The following is a 16,113-nucleotide window of genomic DNA, read 5'->3' as shown; positions in this document are numbered from 1 at the left end:
GAAACCCCGTCTCAACAAAAAAAATACAAAAAACTAGCCGGGTGAGGTGGCAGGTGCCTGTAGTCCCAGCTACTCGGGAGGCTGAGGCAGGAGAATGGCGTAAACCCGGGAGGTGGAGCTTGCAGTGAGCTGAGATCCGGCCACTGCACTCCAGCCTGGGCGACAGAGCAAGACTCCGTCTAAAAAAAAACAAAACAAACAAACAAAAAAACAAATACATAAAGTGCCTACTGTGTGTCAGGCACTAAGCAAGACACCAGAGAAACAACGGTCTACAAGACAGATTTGGCCCCTGAACCAGTGGAACTTCACGGTTGAGTGAGGGAGGGAGAGCAGAAGTGTGAGTTGTGAGAAATGCAATGATGGAAACACAGCACTGTCATGGAGACTAACACAGGGGATACACACACAGGACGGGAGGCAGAATGTTGCGATGTTGGACCAAAATTAGACTGTCCTTGTGAACTTACACAATATGTATCTATCCTATCTTTGTCTGCTGAAAGGCCTCGCTTCCAGGGATGCTGAGTTTACCCGGTGCCCAGATCTTAGTTGCTAAATATCCTTCTCCGTGAAAGGGCACCGTTCCTTGAAGAAATGGCTTCTGATCTCAGGGCTGGTGCGGAGGAAGTACAAGGTACAGCTGGAATATCTTATTATGAAAGAAAGGAACGGAAGGAACAGAGGGAGGCAGGGAAGGAGGGGAAGGAAGGATGATAGCATTTCTATATGAAGTCTATTTGTGATACCAAACTTGGTAATAGAATGAATGAACCAGCTTAAATATAGCACATTTATGTTCTTAAAATAACCAGCGAAGGAAACTAGAAGCCAGAATGGGAAGAGGCCAAGGAAGGAGGGTTTCGGAATGAGAGCGGGAAACAATCGTAGAGGCTGCAAATAAGTAAGATGAGAGCCAAGGTGTATCTGCTGGATTTAGTACAAGAGAGACCCGTGGTGATGGCCAACCACGTGGAGTCCATGTTCACTGAGGAAGTGGGGAGAAGAGGACAGGAGGGTCATCAGTGAAGAGATGGTAGGTAAAGTCTGGGGAAGAGCCCAGGATGGTGGCACATAGCAACTCATCCTGGTTTTTTCCAGAACTGTCCTGGTTTTAGCATTGAAAGTCCCTCATCCTGGGAACCTCCTCAGTCCCCGGCAAACTAGGATGGTCACTGTCCACTCTCAGGATTGCTAGTATCACCATATTCAGTAGTCACCGCCAGACTGGGGAGGCTAGGCCATATTTATTCATTCAACAAACTTTTGCTGGCCCTGGAAATACAATGCCTGTAAAACATACACAGTCCCTACCCTTACAGACTACGTGAAATTCTTTATTTGCATTTAAGTGATGTTTTTTTGAGATGGAGTTTCACTCTTGTTGCCCAGGCTAAAGTGCAATTGCACGATCTCAGATCACTGCAACCTCTGCCTCCTGGGTTCAAGCGATTCTCCTGCCTCAAGTCCCCCAAGTAGCTGGGATCTCGGCTCGCTGCAACCTCCGTCTCTTGGCTTCAAGCTATTCTCCTGCCTCAGCCTCCTAAGTGGGATTAGGCGTAAGCCACCACACCCGGATAATTTTTGTAGTTTTAGTAGAGACAGGGTTTCACCATGTTGGCCAGGCTGGTCTCAAACTCCTGACCTCAAGTGACCCACCTGCCTCAGTCTCCCAAAGTGCTAGGATTACAGACGTGAGCCACCATGCACAGCCTTACATTTAAGGGATATTAATCAAGCTGGATATCCAAAAAGAAAAACAAAAAACAAAATGACAAAGCCTTTTTTTTCCTTTAGAATCATGATTAAAAATGTGAAAAGTAAGAAAAGTGTAAAAAGGCAGGAATAAAAAGATTGGCAGATTTCCTTTCAGTATTTTTCCTACATGTTTCCCAAGTTACTTCCTATCAGTGTCCTAAAAAATGCAAGTTAATTTTAACTTTGGCCGCAAACCAAGAACAAAAAGGTTAAGTGTATTGAATTAATTTTTCAAGCCAAAGTTAAAGGATCTGAGGATGATCTGCTGTCTCCAAGGCTCCAATCTCTGTTTTTTTCCTTTAGCAGGTGTGATCACACGCTGGCCGAGGTGGGTAGTGACTTTCCCTCGCCTCAGCAGGCTTCCTGCTGTACAATTTTTTTCTTTTTACAAATTAAAATGCTGCATTCACCTGATAATAAAAATCAAGTAGAGGCCGGGCGCGGTGGCTCACGCCTGTAATCCCAGCACTTTGGAAAGCTGAGGCGGGTGGATCATCTGAGGTGGGGAGTTCGAGACCAGCCTGACCAACATGGTGAAACCCCATCTCTTCCAAAAATGCAAAAATTAGCCTGGCGTGGTGGCAGGCGCCTGTAATCCCAGCTACTCAGGAGGCTGAGACAGGAGAGTCGCTTGAACCCAGGAGGCAGAGGTTGCAGTGAGCTGAGATCTGCCATTGCACTCCAGCCTGGGTGACAAGAGTGAAATTCCATCTTTTCTTTTCTTTCTTCTTTTTTTTTTTTTTTTCAGATGGAGTCTCACTCTGTTGCCCAGGCTGGAGTGCAGTGGCGCGATCTTGGCTCACTGCAAGCTCCGCCTCCCGGGTTCACGCCATTCTCCTGCCTCAGCCTCCGGAGTAGCTGGGACTACAGGCGCCCGCCACCACACCTAGCTAATTTTTTGTATTTTTAGTAGAGACAGGGTTTCACCGTGTTAGCCAGGATAGTCTCGATCTCCTGACCTCATAATCCACCCGTCTTGGCCTCCCAAAGTGCTGGGATTACAGGCGTGAGCCACTGTGCCCGGCCCACCTCGTTGCTGATTTCTAACTCCTGAGCTCAAGCTATCTGCCTACCTCAGCCTCCAAAAGTGCTGGGATTATAGGTGTGAGCCACTATGCCTGGCCTCTATTTCTTTATATATAAAATTTAGTTAATACTGACTTTCTAATATAAAACATGAAATGTTACCTAAGCAGAATGTGTATGAAAAAAACGTGAATTTTGTTGTTGTTGCTATTTTTTGAGACGGAGTCTTGCTCTGTCACCCAGACTGGAGTGCAGTGGCGCTATCTCGGCTTGCTACAACCTCTGCCTCCCAGGTTCAAGTGATTCTCCTGTCTCAGCCTCCCGAATAGCTGGGATTAGGTACGCACCACCATGTCTGGCTAATTTTTATATTTTTAGTAGAGATGGGGTTTAACCATGTTGGTCAGGCTGGTCTCAAACTCCTGACCTCGTGATCCACCCGCCTCAGCCTCCCAAAGTGCTGGGATTACAGGTGTGAGCCACTACGCCCAGCCAAAAACATGAATTTTTAAACTCACGTTGTCTCTCATTTCTCTCCCCAGTGATGACTATATTACCTTAATATTAATTATTTTGGTTATATATAGGTAAACCTCTGTTCTTCCATCCTTTTTTTTTTTTTTTTTTTTTGAGACAGAGTTTTGCTCTGTTGCCCAGGCTGGAGTGCAATGGCATGACCTCAGTTCACTGCAACCTCCGCTTCCCGAGTCAAGAGATTCTCATGCCTCAGCCTCCTGACTAGCTGGGATTACAGATGTGTGCCACCATGCCTGGTGAATTTTTGTATTTTTAGTAGAGACAGGGTTTCACCGTGTGGGCCAGACTGGTCTCGAGCTACTGACCTCGTGATTTGCCTGCTTCAGCCTCCCAAAGTGCTGGGATTACAGGTGTGAGCCACCGCACCCGGCCTATTCCACCTATTTTTGTCATTTCTCTGGTGAGAGAAGCAGCTTGCAATTCCTCTTTCTCTCCTCACTTCCACATGTGACCTTTTCTCGGCTTCATGTTAACAAAAGTCAAAGGCAGGGCACAGTGGCTCATGCCTGTAATCCCAGCACTTTGGGAGGCTGAGGCAGGTGGATCACAAGGTCAAGAGTTTGAGACCAGCCTGACCAACATGGTGAAACCCTCTCTCTACTAAAAATACAAAAATTAGCCAGGCATGGTGATGTGTATCTGTAGTCCCAGCTACTCAGGAGGCTGAGGCAGGAGAATCACTTGAACCTGGGAGGCAGAGGTTGCAGTGAGCCAAGATTGTGCCATTGCACTCCAGCCTGGGTGACAGAACGAGACTCCATCTCAAAAAAAAAAAAAAAAAAAAAAAAAGTCAAAATTGTGGGCCTTTGCAGTCTTTGCTGCCATTAAGTCTTCTGGATTTTTTTTTTTTTTTTTTTTTTTTTTTTTTTTTTTTTGAGACGGAGTCTCGCTCTGCCGCCCAGGCTGGAGTGCAGTGGCTGGATCTCAGCTCACTGCAAGCTCCGCCTCCCAGGTTCACGCCATTCTCCTGCCTCAGCCTCCCAAGTAGCTGGGACTACAGGCGCCCGCCACCGCGCCCAGCTAGTTTTTTTTTGTATTTTTTAGTAGAGACGGGGTTTCACCGTGTTAGCCAGGATGGTCTCGATCTCCTGACCTCGTGATCCGCCCGTCTCGGCCTCCCAAAGTGCTGGGATTACAGGCTTGAGCCACCGCGCCCGGCCGTCTTCTGGATTTTTCTACAGGTTGACTCTAAAAGTTGAAATCCAGTCAAGGATATTTATATTATTATGGCCACATGAACATTGTTTCTCAATCCCATAATCCATGTGTCACTCAAAGGACAATGTGGCAAGCAAGTACTAAGGCCCTAAATTGATACTGTATCAATTAAATACAATAGTGTCATGTTACAACTTGTGTTTCATTTATTTTATTTTATTTTTTATTTTTATTTTTTTGAGAGATGAACTCTTGCTCTGTAGCCCAGGCTGGAGTGCAGTGGCACAATCTCGCCTCACTGCAACCTCTACCTCCTGGGTTTGAGCAATTCTCCTGCCTCAGCTTTCCAAGTAGCTGGGACTACAGGCGTGTGCCACCACGCCCAGCTAATTTTTGTATTTTTTAGTAGAGATGCCGTTTCACTACATGTTGGCCAGGCTAGTCTTGAACTCCTGACCTCAGGTGATCCACCCACTTTGGCCTCCCAAAGTGCTGGGATTACAGGCGTGAGCCACTGCGCCCGGCCTATTTATTTTATTTGTTACAGAGACAGGGTCTCACTCTGCTGCCCAGGCTTCGGTTCAATGGGGTGATCATAGCTCACTGCAACCTCAAATTCCTGGGCTGAAGTGATCCTCCTGACTTAGCCTCCAGCTGGGACTACAGGGGCATGCCAGCACACCTGGATAATTTTTCTTGTATTTTTTGTAGAGATGGAGAGGGGTTCTCACTATGTTACCCAGGCTGGTCTTGAACTCCTGGCCTCAAGAGATCCTCTCGTCTAAGCCTCTCAAAGCTCTAGGGGTACAGGCATGAGCCGTGATACCCAACCTGTATTTATTTATTTTTATTTTATTATTTATTTATTATTATTATTTTTTGAGACAGAGTCTTGCTCTGCAGACCAAGCTGGAGTTCAGTGCCCAGATCATAGCTCATGGCAACCTGGAATTCCTGGGCTCAAGCGATCCTCCTGCCTCAGTCTCCCAGTTAGCTGAGACTACAGGTGCACACCATGATGCCCAACTGTTTTATGGCTTTTTTTTTTTGAGATGGAGTCTCGCTCTGTTGCCCAGGCTGGCGTGCAGTCATGCAATCTTGGCTCATTGCAACCTCCGCCTCCCGGGTTCAAGCAATTCTCCGCCTCAGCCTCCCGAGTAGCTGAGATTACAGGTGCCCACCACCATGACCGGCTAATTTTTTTTTTTTTTTTGAGACGGAGTCTCGCTCTATCGCTCAGGCTGGAGTGCAGTGGCGCGATCTCGGCTCACTGCAAGCTCCGCCTCTTGGGTTCATGCCATTCTTCTGCCTCAGTCTCCCGAGTAGCTGGGACAACTGTGTACACCACCACACCTGGCTAATTTTTTTGTATTTTTAGTAGAGACGGGGTTTCACTGTGTTAGCCAGGATGATCTCGATCTTCTCTCCTCATGATCCACCCACCTCGGCCTCCCAAAGTGCTGGGATTACAGGCGTGAGCCACTGCACCTGGCCTCATTTTTGTGTTTTTTAGTAGAGATGGGGTTTCTACTAAACCCCACCTTGGCCTCCCAAAGTGCTGGGATTACAGGTGTGAGCCACCGCAACTGGTCCCAGCTGTTTTTTATTTACATCGTGATTTCAGTTTTGAAAATTTTCTGGGCCGGGCGCGGTGGCTCAAGCCTGTAATCCCAGCACTTTGGGAGGCCGAGACGGGCGGATCACGAGGCCAGGAGATCGAGACCATCCTGGCTAAGACGGTGAAACCCCGTCTCTACTAAAAAATACAGAAAAAAAAACTAGCCGGGCGCGGTGGCAGGCGCCTGTAGTCCCAACTACTCGGGAGGCTGAGGCAGGAGAATGGCGTGAACCCGGGAGGCGGAGCTTGCAGTGAGCTGAGATCCGGCCATTGCACTCCAGCCTGGGCAGCAGAGCGAGACTACGTCTCAAAAAAAAAAAAAAAAAAAAAAAAAAGAAAATTTTCTGGAGATTCTAACTGCTTTTCTTTCTTTGCATACTTTTTTTTTTTTTTTTTTTTTTTTTTTTTTTTTACAGGGTCTTACTCTGTTGCTCGTGCTGGAATACAGTGGTGTGATCACAGCTCACTGCAGCCTCGACCTCCCAGGCTCAGGTGATCCTCCCATCTCAACCTCCTGAGTAGCTGGGAATACAGGCATGCACCACCATGCCCAGCTCTCTTTAAGTATATTAGGTAGTACTCTGTTTCCTGAATTATCTGTTTCCTCCAGTGTCAAATTGTTTGTTAATTTTGGTCTTTCTTTTTTGAGATGTCGCCCAGGCTGGAGTGCAGTGGTGTGTGTGAACTCGGCTCGCTGCAACCTCTGTCTCCTGGGTTCAAGCAATTCTCTGCCTCAGCTTCCTGAGTAGCTGGGATTACAGGCGCCTGCCATCATGCCCGGCTAATTTTTTTTTTTGTATTTTTAGTAGAGACGGGGTTTCACCATCTTGGCCAGGAAGGTCTTGAACTCCTGACCTCGTGATCCACCTGCCTTGGGCTCCCAAAGTGCTGGGATTACAGGTGCGAACCACCTCACCAGGCCAATTTTGGTCTTTTTCTTTTTTGAGACAAGGCTCTGTTGCCCAGGCTGGAGTGTAGTGTTGCAATCACAGCTCACTGCAGCCTCAAACTCCTGGGCTCAAACAATCCTCCTACCTCGGCCTCCTGAGTAGCTGGGACTACAGGTGTGGGCTAAATTTTTTAAACTTTTTTGTAGAGATGGGGTCTTGCTGTTGCCCAGACTGATCTTGAACTCCTGGCCCCCAGCCTTGGCCTTCTGGGATTACAGGCGTGAGCCACCGTGCCGGACCAATTTTGGTCTGTCTTTTGCATGCTGCTGGTCCTCCTCAGATGCTTAGCAATCATTGGTAATGATGGGCTTCAGAACGTGCAACCCCAAACGATGCACCTCGTCATAGTGAGTGTTTTCAGCTGAAGGAATTTGAGAAAACCGCAGAAGCCGAAGGGTCTTTCTTACCGTCTCCGGCCCTTCTTCCCTGAACCAGGTCGTACAACCTGGAACTCCCTGTCCTTTTCCTGAAGCAGCAAATAATAGCCTCCTGTCAGAGGCGCCCTCCCTGCACCTGGAGGAAAGGAGCGTCCTTATCGCTGAAGACACAGGGACACAGAAGAATCTGAACCAACAGGCCTTCCTGAGTTCCCCATCTCCCCGCAGGAGGTGCCCGCACACGCACAGTCCCGTCGCTGCCACGGCCGCACACAACGGACCTCGCCCTGGTGGTGCACGCCCGGGCTGGGCGCTCGGAGGTCGGGTGGGCGCCCATTCCGTCCGCTGCACGCACAGCGCCCAGCCAGAGGCTCGGAGTTTAATCACACACAGCGTCCGGCTTCCTGTCCCCAGCGCCCCCTCCCGCCCCGTTTCCCTTGCCCCTCCCTCTCCCCAGCCCGATCCGCCCGCCGGCTCCCCCTCCCCCGATCCCTCGGGTCCCGGGATGGGGGGGCGGTGAGGCAGGCACAGCCCCCCGCCCCCATGGCCGCCCGTCGGAGCCAGAGGCGGAGGGGGCGCCGGGGGGAGCCGGGCACCGCCCTGCTGGTCCCGCTCGCGCTGGGCCTGGGCCTGGCGCTGGCCTGCCTCGGCCTCCTGCTGGCCGTGGTCAGCCTGGGGAGCCGGGCATCGCTGTCCGCCCAGGTGAGGCCCCGCTGCGCACCCCTTCTTGGGCACATCAGGAGCTGAGACTGCAGAGGGGCCGCTGGGGGCCGGGTGGGCTGAAGGCAAGGGGAAGGGAGGATGGGTGGAGGGCGAGATGTCAGGTGGAGAGGCACAGGGTGACGCTGCCTCCTTCCCAGCAGGAGCCTGCCCAGGAGGAGCTGGTGGCAGAGGAAGACCAGGACCCATCGGTGAGTGGGCGTGGGCGCGGTCTGCAGGCTGCTGGGCCACGGGAAGTGTGCACAGCTGAGGCTGCAGGTGTGTGCAACTGTGCCAGCCGCACACGAGGTGTGTGCAGGGTGTGTGAACACAGTGCGTGCATGGGTGTGTGTCTGTAGGGGTGTGTGTGCGTGGTGACAACTCTGTGTGAGGGGTTTGTGCTGGGGTTGTGCCACCTGAGTCTGAGGTGTTTATTGGCTGGGGGTGACCTGGATGTATGAGATATGTGAGTCTGCGTGGAAGAGGGTTGTGGTTGTGTACAGGGTGCGTGTCCTCTATGCTTGGTGACTGGGTGTGGGCGTGTGTGCAATGTGTCAGTTGAGTGCAGGGTCTGCATTGGTTGTGCATGGGTGGGAAAGTGTAGCTGGTCTAGAGGAAAGGGTGAGACCTGGGGCCTGACTCCCAGCCTCGCCTTTGCCCGGGGCCCCAGCTGTAGCTGGCTGAGGGGCTTAATCTGTCCCTAAGACTTCTGTGCCTATTGCTGGCTGGTGGCTCTCCTGACAGGCCCCGTCTGTCTCACTTTATATCTCTGGGAGTCCCTGGTTGAACCCTGCCCTGATTCCCCTAGGAACTGAATCCCCAGGCAGAAGAAAGTCGGGATCCTGTGCCTTTCCTGAACCGACTAGTTCGGCCTCGCAGAAGTGGTGAGTATTCCTCTATCCCAACCTCAGGAAGCTGGCAGAGCAAAAGCCATTATCCACAGGGAGAAACTGAGGCACGGAGGGTGAAAGGAGGCTCAGAGTCGCGCAGCTAAGCAGTCAATACTCAAACCTAGGGATTCTCGCCCTCCTGTGAAGCTTCTTCTGTCACATGGATGTACTCCTTCAGACCCTACCCCAAACAGGAAGGCGGGGTGGCCATGAGTTAGAAGAACTACTGGGATCCTGATGGAGACTAGGCTGGGGAGTCGGAGGCCTGGACCCCAGTAGGCAAAGAGACTTAGGAATCGGATGAGGGGGTGGCCGAATGACCACGTGTCCAAGTCGGCATGCAACTGTCCTGACACCCACCTGTTATCTCAGTGTGATTAGTAGCAGCTTCCCGTTTTGCTCTCAGAAGTATCCCAGTGTGGATGACAAATTACAGTCACTCTATTTACCGAGGAAGATGAGGTCTGAGATTCTAAGGCCAGGAGTCTGGACAAGAATAAGGATGCCAGGCTCCCTGAGAGGGGAATGGGGCTGGGAGAGTGGCTCTGGGACCCCCAGTAGGGCCCACTTTGTTCATCTGTCTTTCCTTGATCCTCAGCACCTAAAGGCCGGAAAACACGGGCTCGAAGAGCGATCGCAGCCCATTATGAAGGTGGGTGATGGGTGAGCCATACCTGGGAGAAGAGGAGCAGGTGGCAGAGGGGCAGGGCAGGTCTCATCAACCCTTTCCTGTGCTTTACAGTTCATCCACGACCTGGACAGGATGGAGCGCAGGCGGGTGAGACCCCATCCCCCCCACAGCACTGGCCTCCTGGGAAAAGGGCCCCTCAAAACATTTGACCTCCAACTCCTTTCCCTGCCATCAGTCTCAGAATCACAGAAGCCAGTTCATGAAGGTCTTGGTTCTCTCTGTGACCCAGGCATGCGACCCCACGAACGACCCCTGCCTTTCCCCAGAACTCTGCCCAGCTCCCCCAGAAAATCACTGCCCCTGCTCTCTCCTTCAGCCCTCATTCTTCTCCAAGAAGCACTTTTCATTCTTTTTTTTTTCTCCTCCATATTCCATGTCCTGATGATCTTTTTCTCAAAATGCTGCTAGTGTCTGCTCATCTTTTCCATTTCTACCCCACCCTCTACTTCAGCACCATGACCTCAGAACCTCAAACGCAGCCTCTTGCTCCTTCCCCATTCCACACCCTCTGCACCCCTCCACTCCATCCGACCTGTGCTGCCATGCTGAGCCCCTAAACTTCACTTTTGTTATGGTATTGGCTCTCTACATGGCTTCCGGTCTCTTCGTGGTCTGGTCTCAACCTAATTTCCCTGCACTCTTACGCTGTCCTCATGCTTGCTGGGCTGACACCCCTGCCCCCGGTGTGCCTCTTCTGGACTTTGCACATACCATCCCCTCACCCAGAATGCCCTTCCACTGTGAGAGGCAGGGAGGAATGAGGGGTGCTCAGCCGAGGGGTTCACAGCAGAGATGGTGAGAAGTGGATGGGTTCAGCCTGTGACCTGAAGATATTACTGACTTACGGGTTGGAGGTAAAGAATGAAAGAAAGGGAGGAATCACAGATGACGTCTAGATTTTTAATTTTTTTTAAGACAGAGTCTCACTCTGTCACCCAGGCTGGAGTGCAGTGGTGCGATCTCAGCTCACTGCAACCTCCACCTCCCAGATTCAAGAGATTCTCCTGCCTCAGCCTCCCAAGTAGCTGGGATTACAGGCGTGTGCCACCACACCCAGCTAATTTTTATATTTTTAGTAGAGACAGGGTTTCGCCATGTTTTCCAGGCTGGTCTCAAACTCTTGACCTCCAGTGATCTGCCCGCCTCAGCCTCCCAAAGTGCTGGGATTACAGGCGTGAGCCACCGCACCCAGCCAGCTTCTAGATGTTTAACTTGGGTATCTCTGGGAAGAATGATGCCATTTCCTAAAAGGGGTTGACCAAGGAAGAAATAGGTGGGAAGTATGTAAGATAATTATTAATGTTGGGATGTCTAAAATAAACAAGTGGATAAATGACAATAAAGTAAATTCCACAAATGGATGACTGGACATTGTCGACTAGCTCAGGCTAAGTCAGGACGGATAAAGCCAGGAGTCGTGGCCATATGTGTGGCTTTTTTTTTTTTTTTTTTTTTTTTTGAGACAGAGTCTCGCTCTGTCACCCAGGCTGGAGTGTAGTGGTGCAATCTTGGCTCACTGCAACCCCTGCCTCCTGGGTCCCAGTGATTCTCCTGTCTCAGCCTCCCAAGTAGCTGAGATTATAGGCAGGCGCCACCACACCCAGCTCATTTTTGTATTTTTTAGTAGAGACAGAGTTTCACCATGTTGGCTAGGCTGGTCTTGAACTCCTGATCTCAGGTGATCTGCCAGCTTCAGCCTCCCAAAGTGCTGGGATTACAGGCGTGAGCCCCTGTGCCCGGCCTATCGATGGCATTTAAAGCCACAGGATTGGATGAGACGCCAGGAGAAGGAATGGCCCCACGAATGAAGCCCTGAGGCTCTTGGGCATCTCGAAGTGGAGCTAAGGGGAAAACCAGAGAGACTGAGACGAAGCCGGACAGAGAGGAAGAAACCCAGGCAGGGTGGCATCCTGGATTGAGAGAAACCACTGTTTCAAGGAGGATGTGGCTGTCTGTGTTGAATGCAGCTGAGAGATCACATGAGATGAGAACAGAGAAATGATGGCTGGGTTTGGTAATGTGAAAGTTCTGCTGACCTTAAGGAGGGTGGTTTCAGTGGCATAGTTAGAACAGGAAGGCAGTGTGCATTGGGTTGAGAAGAAAATGAGAAATAAGGAACTGGAGGCTGGGACAACCTTTTTTTTTTTTGAGTCGGAGTTTCACTCTTGTTGCCCAGGCTGGAGTGCAATGGCGCAATCTCGGCTCACCACAGCCTCTGCCTCCCGGGTTCAAGCAATTCTCCTGCCTTAGCCTCCTGAGTAGCTGAGATTACAGGCATGCGCCACCACACCTGGCTAATTTTGTATTTTTAGTAGAGATAGGGTTTCTCCATGTTGGTCAGGCTGGTCTCGAACTCCTGACCTCCAGTGATTCGCCCTCCTCGGCCTCCCAAAGTGCTGGGATTACAAGCATGAGCCACTGCACCTGGCCTAGGACAAGCCTTTTTAGATGTTTCTCTGTAACAAGGAGCAGAGAAATAGGCCAGCAGGTGGAGGGTTGTGTGGATCAAGGAAAAGTTTAGTTCTGTGAATAATACTATTTTTATCTGAACTAACACATACTGAGGGCTTTCTTGAGATAGGCACTGTGTCTGGCACTTGTGTTTGGTCTTATCTAATCCTCACAACAACCCTAAAAGGAAGATACTCTAATTACCTCCATTTTACAGATGGAGGTTACACAACTTGTCTGAGGCCATGAGATACTAAGTGGTGGAGCCAAGATTTGAACCCAGCTAGAATGTGCCTGTGTACTGGACATGGTCTGCATGAAAGGCGAGGTGGCTGGTACAGGGGTGAGGGGTCCATGCAGGGGCCACATCCAAAAAGGGGAGAGGGAAGTTTCCAGAAAGAAGAGAGGACACATCTCCCACCATTACCAGAGGGTCAAAGGAGCACAAGAGAACAGGTGGGTTTGTAGATTTACTGGGGGGAGATGAGGGAGCCTTTGCTCGATGACTTCTAGGTTCTAGGGACAACTAGGGAGACGGAGACAGGAGATTTGAGGAGGAATGGTACAAAATCTCATCTTGCTGATTATGAAAGCAAGCTTCGTGGGGGAATGTAAGATTGCCAGGCAGGACAGAATGTCCAGGTGAGGTCTGTGGCTGAAGACAAATGATACCAGGCAAGCCCTCCGTGGTTCTGGCACACCATGCCCTTTGGCTACAAGCAGCCTTTGCTCAGGCTGGCTCCATAAGTAGGAACGTCCTCTCTTCTCTGCCCTCCCTACTCTTCATGCCCAGGTCAGCCTTCCTCCCCTCTGTATAGACCACTTATTTTGGCAGTTATCCAGACATTCATTCATTCATTGACTCAACATGCATTGAAGACCTACTGTTTGCTAGGGGCCATGCTAGGTGCCCACAGCAAATATCCAGACCCCCCCCCACTTTTTTTTTTTTTTTTGAGACAGAGTCTCGCTCTGTCGCCCAGGCTGGATTGCAGTGGCGCAATCTTGGCTTACTGCAAGCTCTGCCTCCTGGGTTCACGCCATTCTCCTGCCTTAGCCTCCCGAGTAGCTGGGACTACAGGCACCTGCCACCACACCTGACTAATTTTTTTTATGTTTTAGGAGAGATGGGGATTCACCATGTTAGCCAGGATGGTCTCAATCTCCTGACCTCGTGATCCACTCGCCTCAGCCTCCCAAAGTGCTGGGATTACAGGTGTGAGCCACTGCACCTGGCCTCAGACCGATTTTTAAGGAGTCACTGTCTAGGAGAGGAAACAAGCATATAAATTTGTAATTACAGGTCGGGTGCAGTGGCTCACACCTATAATCCCAGCACTTTGGGATGCCGAGGCAGGTGGATCACTTGAGGTCAGGAGTTCGAGACCAGCCTGGCCAACATGATGTCTCTACGAACATACAAAAAAGAAAAAAATTAGCCAGGTTTGGTGGCACGTGCCTGTAATCCCAGCTACTTGGGAGGCTGAGGCATGAGAATCACTTGAACCCCGGAAGCGGAGGCTGCAGTGAGCCGAGATTGCACCACTGCACTCCAGCCTAGGCGACAGAGTGAGACTCCATCTCAAAAAAAAAAAAAAAAAAAAAAAAAAAAAAAAATTCTAATTACAGTGGAATGTGACAAAAACAATAATGAAAGTGGCCAAAGATACTGGGCAACACATGGGAAGACAGACACGGCTGTGGAGTCAGGGATTCCCTCCCTACATTGCAAGGTGCCACTGGGCCTTGAAGCAGGAGCGTAAGACAAGACAGGCAAGGGGTCAAGGACGGTGGGTGGAAGCAGAAGCAGCCCCTGGGGCAAAAGGCCCGGGTTTGACCAGAGCATGATGAGGCTGGAGGACTCTTAAGTTCAGCATGGCAGAAGCAGAAAGTGCTGGAGGAACGAGATGGGGATAAGGCTGGAGACAGAAGCCAGGCCACACGGTGGCATGTGGGAACTATTCTGAGGTGAGCCATGGGAAGGAGGAAGGCGAGGTGGGCTTACATCTGCATCTTAGAGACTCATTCTGTGGCTTTGTGTAGGGAATAACCTGGAGGAAGCCAGAATGGAAACAGGGAATGCTGGGAAAAGCAGACGGAGGCACCAGATGGGGGAGACAGGGGAGAGAGCTATTTAAGAGGCAGGATTGATAGGAACTGTTGATCGATGAATGATATGGGTAAAGGAGAGGGAGCTCCGCTTGAGTATCCCCCTGGTGGCAGAACCAAATGTGGAAAACAGACAGTAAAGCAAGTGTGGGATGAGGGGGTCAGCTCAGCGTTGGTCAAGATGAGTTTGAGGGGCTGTTGCTGTTCAGATGGCGCAGTTGGCAGGGTAAGGAAGGGAAGGAAACTTCAGTGCTGGAGACTCTGCAGAGCACAGGCTGTGGGAACCCATTGGTGGAAATAAAAATGCCCAGTGAGCATCACTTTTTTTTTTTTTTTTGAGACACAGTCTAGCTCTGTTGCCCAGGCTGGAGTGCAGTGGCGCGATCTTGGCTCACTGCAACTTCCCCCTCCTGGGTTCAAGCAATTCTCCTGCCTCAGCCTCCCAAGTAGCTAGGATTACAGGTGCCTGCCACCATGCTTGGCTAGTTTTTGTATTTTTAGTAGAGACGGGGTTTCACCATGTTGGCCAGGCTGGTCTTAAACTCCCGACCTCCGGTGATCCGCCTGCTTCGGCCTCTCAAAATGCTGGGATTACAGGCGTGAGCCACTGTGCCTGGCTGAGCATGATGTTTTCAAGGTGCATCTGTGCCATAGCGTGTATCAGTACTTCACTCTTTTTATGGCCAAATAATATTCCATTATATGGATAGACATTTTGTTGATGGACATTTGGGTGTCATTTTATTATTTTTAGTTGTACTAATTCAAATAATGTATGTTTACATCCTCAACATAAAAGAAGCAAATAATATAGATATCCATGAAGTCAAACGTTTAAATCCCCTCATACTTCTCCTTCAGTTCTACTCTTCTCCCCAGAAGTGACTGCAGGTGACAATCTGCCCCGAATGTCTCTGGCCATATACATTAGATTTTTTCACATAACTTCCTAGTCAATTGTGGGCACCATAGGGGATGGATTCTCCCTTGCCCGGGGTGATCTATGTGTCTTCTGGGTAAAGTGGGCACTGAACGTTCATATGCTCAGTGGATCCCCGGGGAGTGTGGGGGAGTCCTGTAGAGAGACATTTCCTTATCTCTGAGCATCTGTGTTCAGGTGTGGACGGGACAGTGAGTGGCTGGGAGGAAGCCAGAATCAACAGCTCCAGCCCTCTGCGCTACAACCGCCAGATCGGGGAGTTCATAGTCACCCGGGCTGGGCTCTACTACCTGTACTGTCAGGTAAGCCCCACCTGGCTGCATTGGTAACGCAGTAAGGGAGTGGTGAAGGGTTTGCCAGGAGAGTGAGGGACCAGCTACAAGGCTGGGAGGGTGAGTCGGGGTTTGGGTGGGATGGGATGCCTGTGTCACTGAGGAAATTGGAAATTGAGGCGAGGGCAGGCAGAGGCCTGGACTTGGCCTATTGTCCCCACCCCAGGTGCACTTTGACGAGGGGAAGGCTGTCTACCTGAAGCTGGACTTGCTGGTGGATGGCGTGCTGGCCCTGCGCTGCCTGGAGGAATTCTCAGCCACTGCAGCGAGTTCCCTCGGGCCCCAGCTTCGCCTCTGCCAGGTGTCTGGGCTGTTGGCTCTGCGGCCAGGGTCCTCCCTGCGAATCCGCACCCTCCCCTGGGCCCATCTCAAGGCTGCCCCCTTCCTCACCTACTTCGGACTCTTCCAGGTTCACTGAGGGGCCCTGGTCTCCCCACAGTCGTCCCAGGCTGCCGGCTCCCCTTGGCAGCTATCTGGGCACCCCAGTCCCCTGTGCCCCACCCTCAGCTGCTCTTTGCTCCAGACCTGCCCCTCCCTCTAGAGGCTGCCTGGGCCTGTTCACATGTTTTCCATCCCA

The 16,113-nt window shown here is 50.9% G+C and overlaps 1 protein-coding gene and 1 long non-coding RNA gene across 3 annotated transcripts; both read left to right on the top strand.

Moving 5' to 3' along the window:
• The first annotated feature begins 561 nt into the window (after positions 1-561).
• Positions 562-7,676, top strand: LOC126939837 (uncharacterized). Its single transcript, XR_007720454.1, has 4 exons — positions 562-637; positions 2,062-2,086; positions 6,514-6,589; positions 7,653-7,676. It is a non-coding gene; the product is annotated as an uncharacterized LOC126939837 (long non-coding RNA).
• Positions 7,677-7,709: 33 nt separating this feature from the next.
• TNFSF12 (TNF superfamily member 12) lies at positions 7,710-16,072 on the top strand. 2 transcript variants are annotated; one of them, XM_050765535.1, is made up of 7 exons: positions 7,710-8,126; positions 8,288-8,335; positions 8,932-9,007; positions 9,612-9,665; positions 9,756-9,791; positions 15,382-15,506; positions 15,703-16,072. In XM_050765535.1, exons 1-7 carry the CDS (start codon positions 7,968-7,970, stop codon positions 15,952-15,954), a joined length of 750 nt encoding a protein of 249 aa, XP_050621492.1. In that variant the 5' UTR covers positions 7,710-7,967; the 3' UTR covers positions 15,955-16,072. The 2 variants fall into 2 exon arrangements, with proteins under 2 accessions (XP_050621492.1, XP_050621494.1); XM_050765537.1 differs by having other exon boundaries at positions 7,759-8,126; positions 8,285-8,335.
• Positions 16,073-16,113: the final 41 nt, after the last annotated feature.

Source organism: Macaca thibetana, chromosome 16 (genome assembly GCF_024542745.1).
Source record: "Macaca thibetana thibetana isolate TM-01 chromosome 16, ASM2454274v1, whole genome shotgun sequence".
In the NCBI taxonomy this organism is placed as follows: Eukaryota; Metazoa; Chordata; class Mammalia; order Primates; family Cercopithecidae; genus Macaca; species Macaca thibetana.
The sequence above is the reverse complement of the archived record's forward strand: the minus strand, read 5'-3'. Positions and strand labels throughout refer to the sequence as shown.

Excerpts from the sequence above, each read along its gene's own strand:
- TNFSF12 (XM_050765537.1), top strand. The coding sequence starts at position 7,968 with ATGGCCGCCCGTCGGAGCCAGAGGCGGAGGGGGCGCCGGGGGGAGCCG. Across the intron at positions 8,336-8,931 it reads AGGAAGACCAGGACCCATCG|GAACTGAATCCCCAGGCAGA; the intron begins GTGAGTGGGCGT and ends TGATTCCCCTAG. Across the intron at positions 9,666-9,755 it reads GATCGCAGCCCATTATGAAG|TTCATCCACGACCTGGACAG; the intron begins GTGGGTGATGGG and ends TGTGCTTTACAG.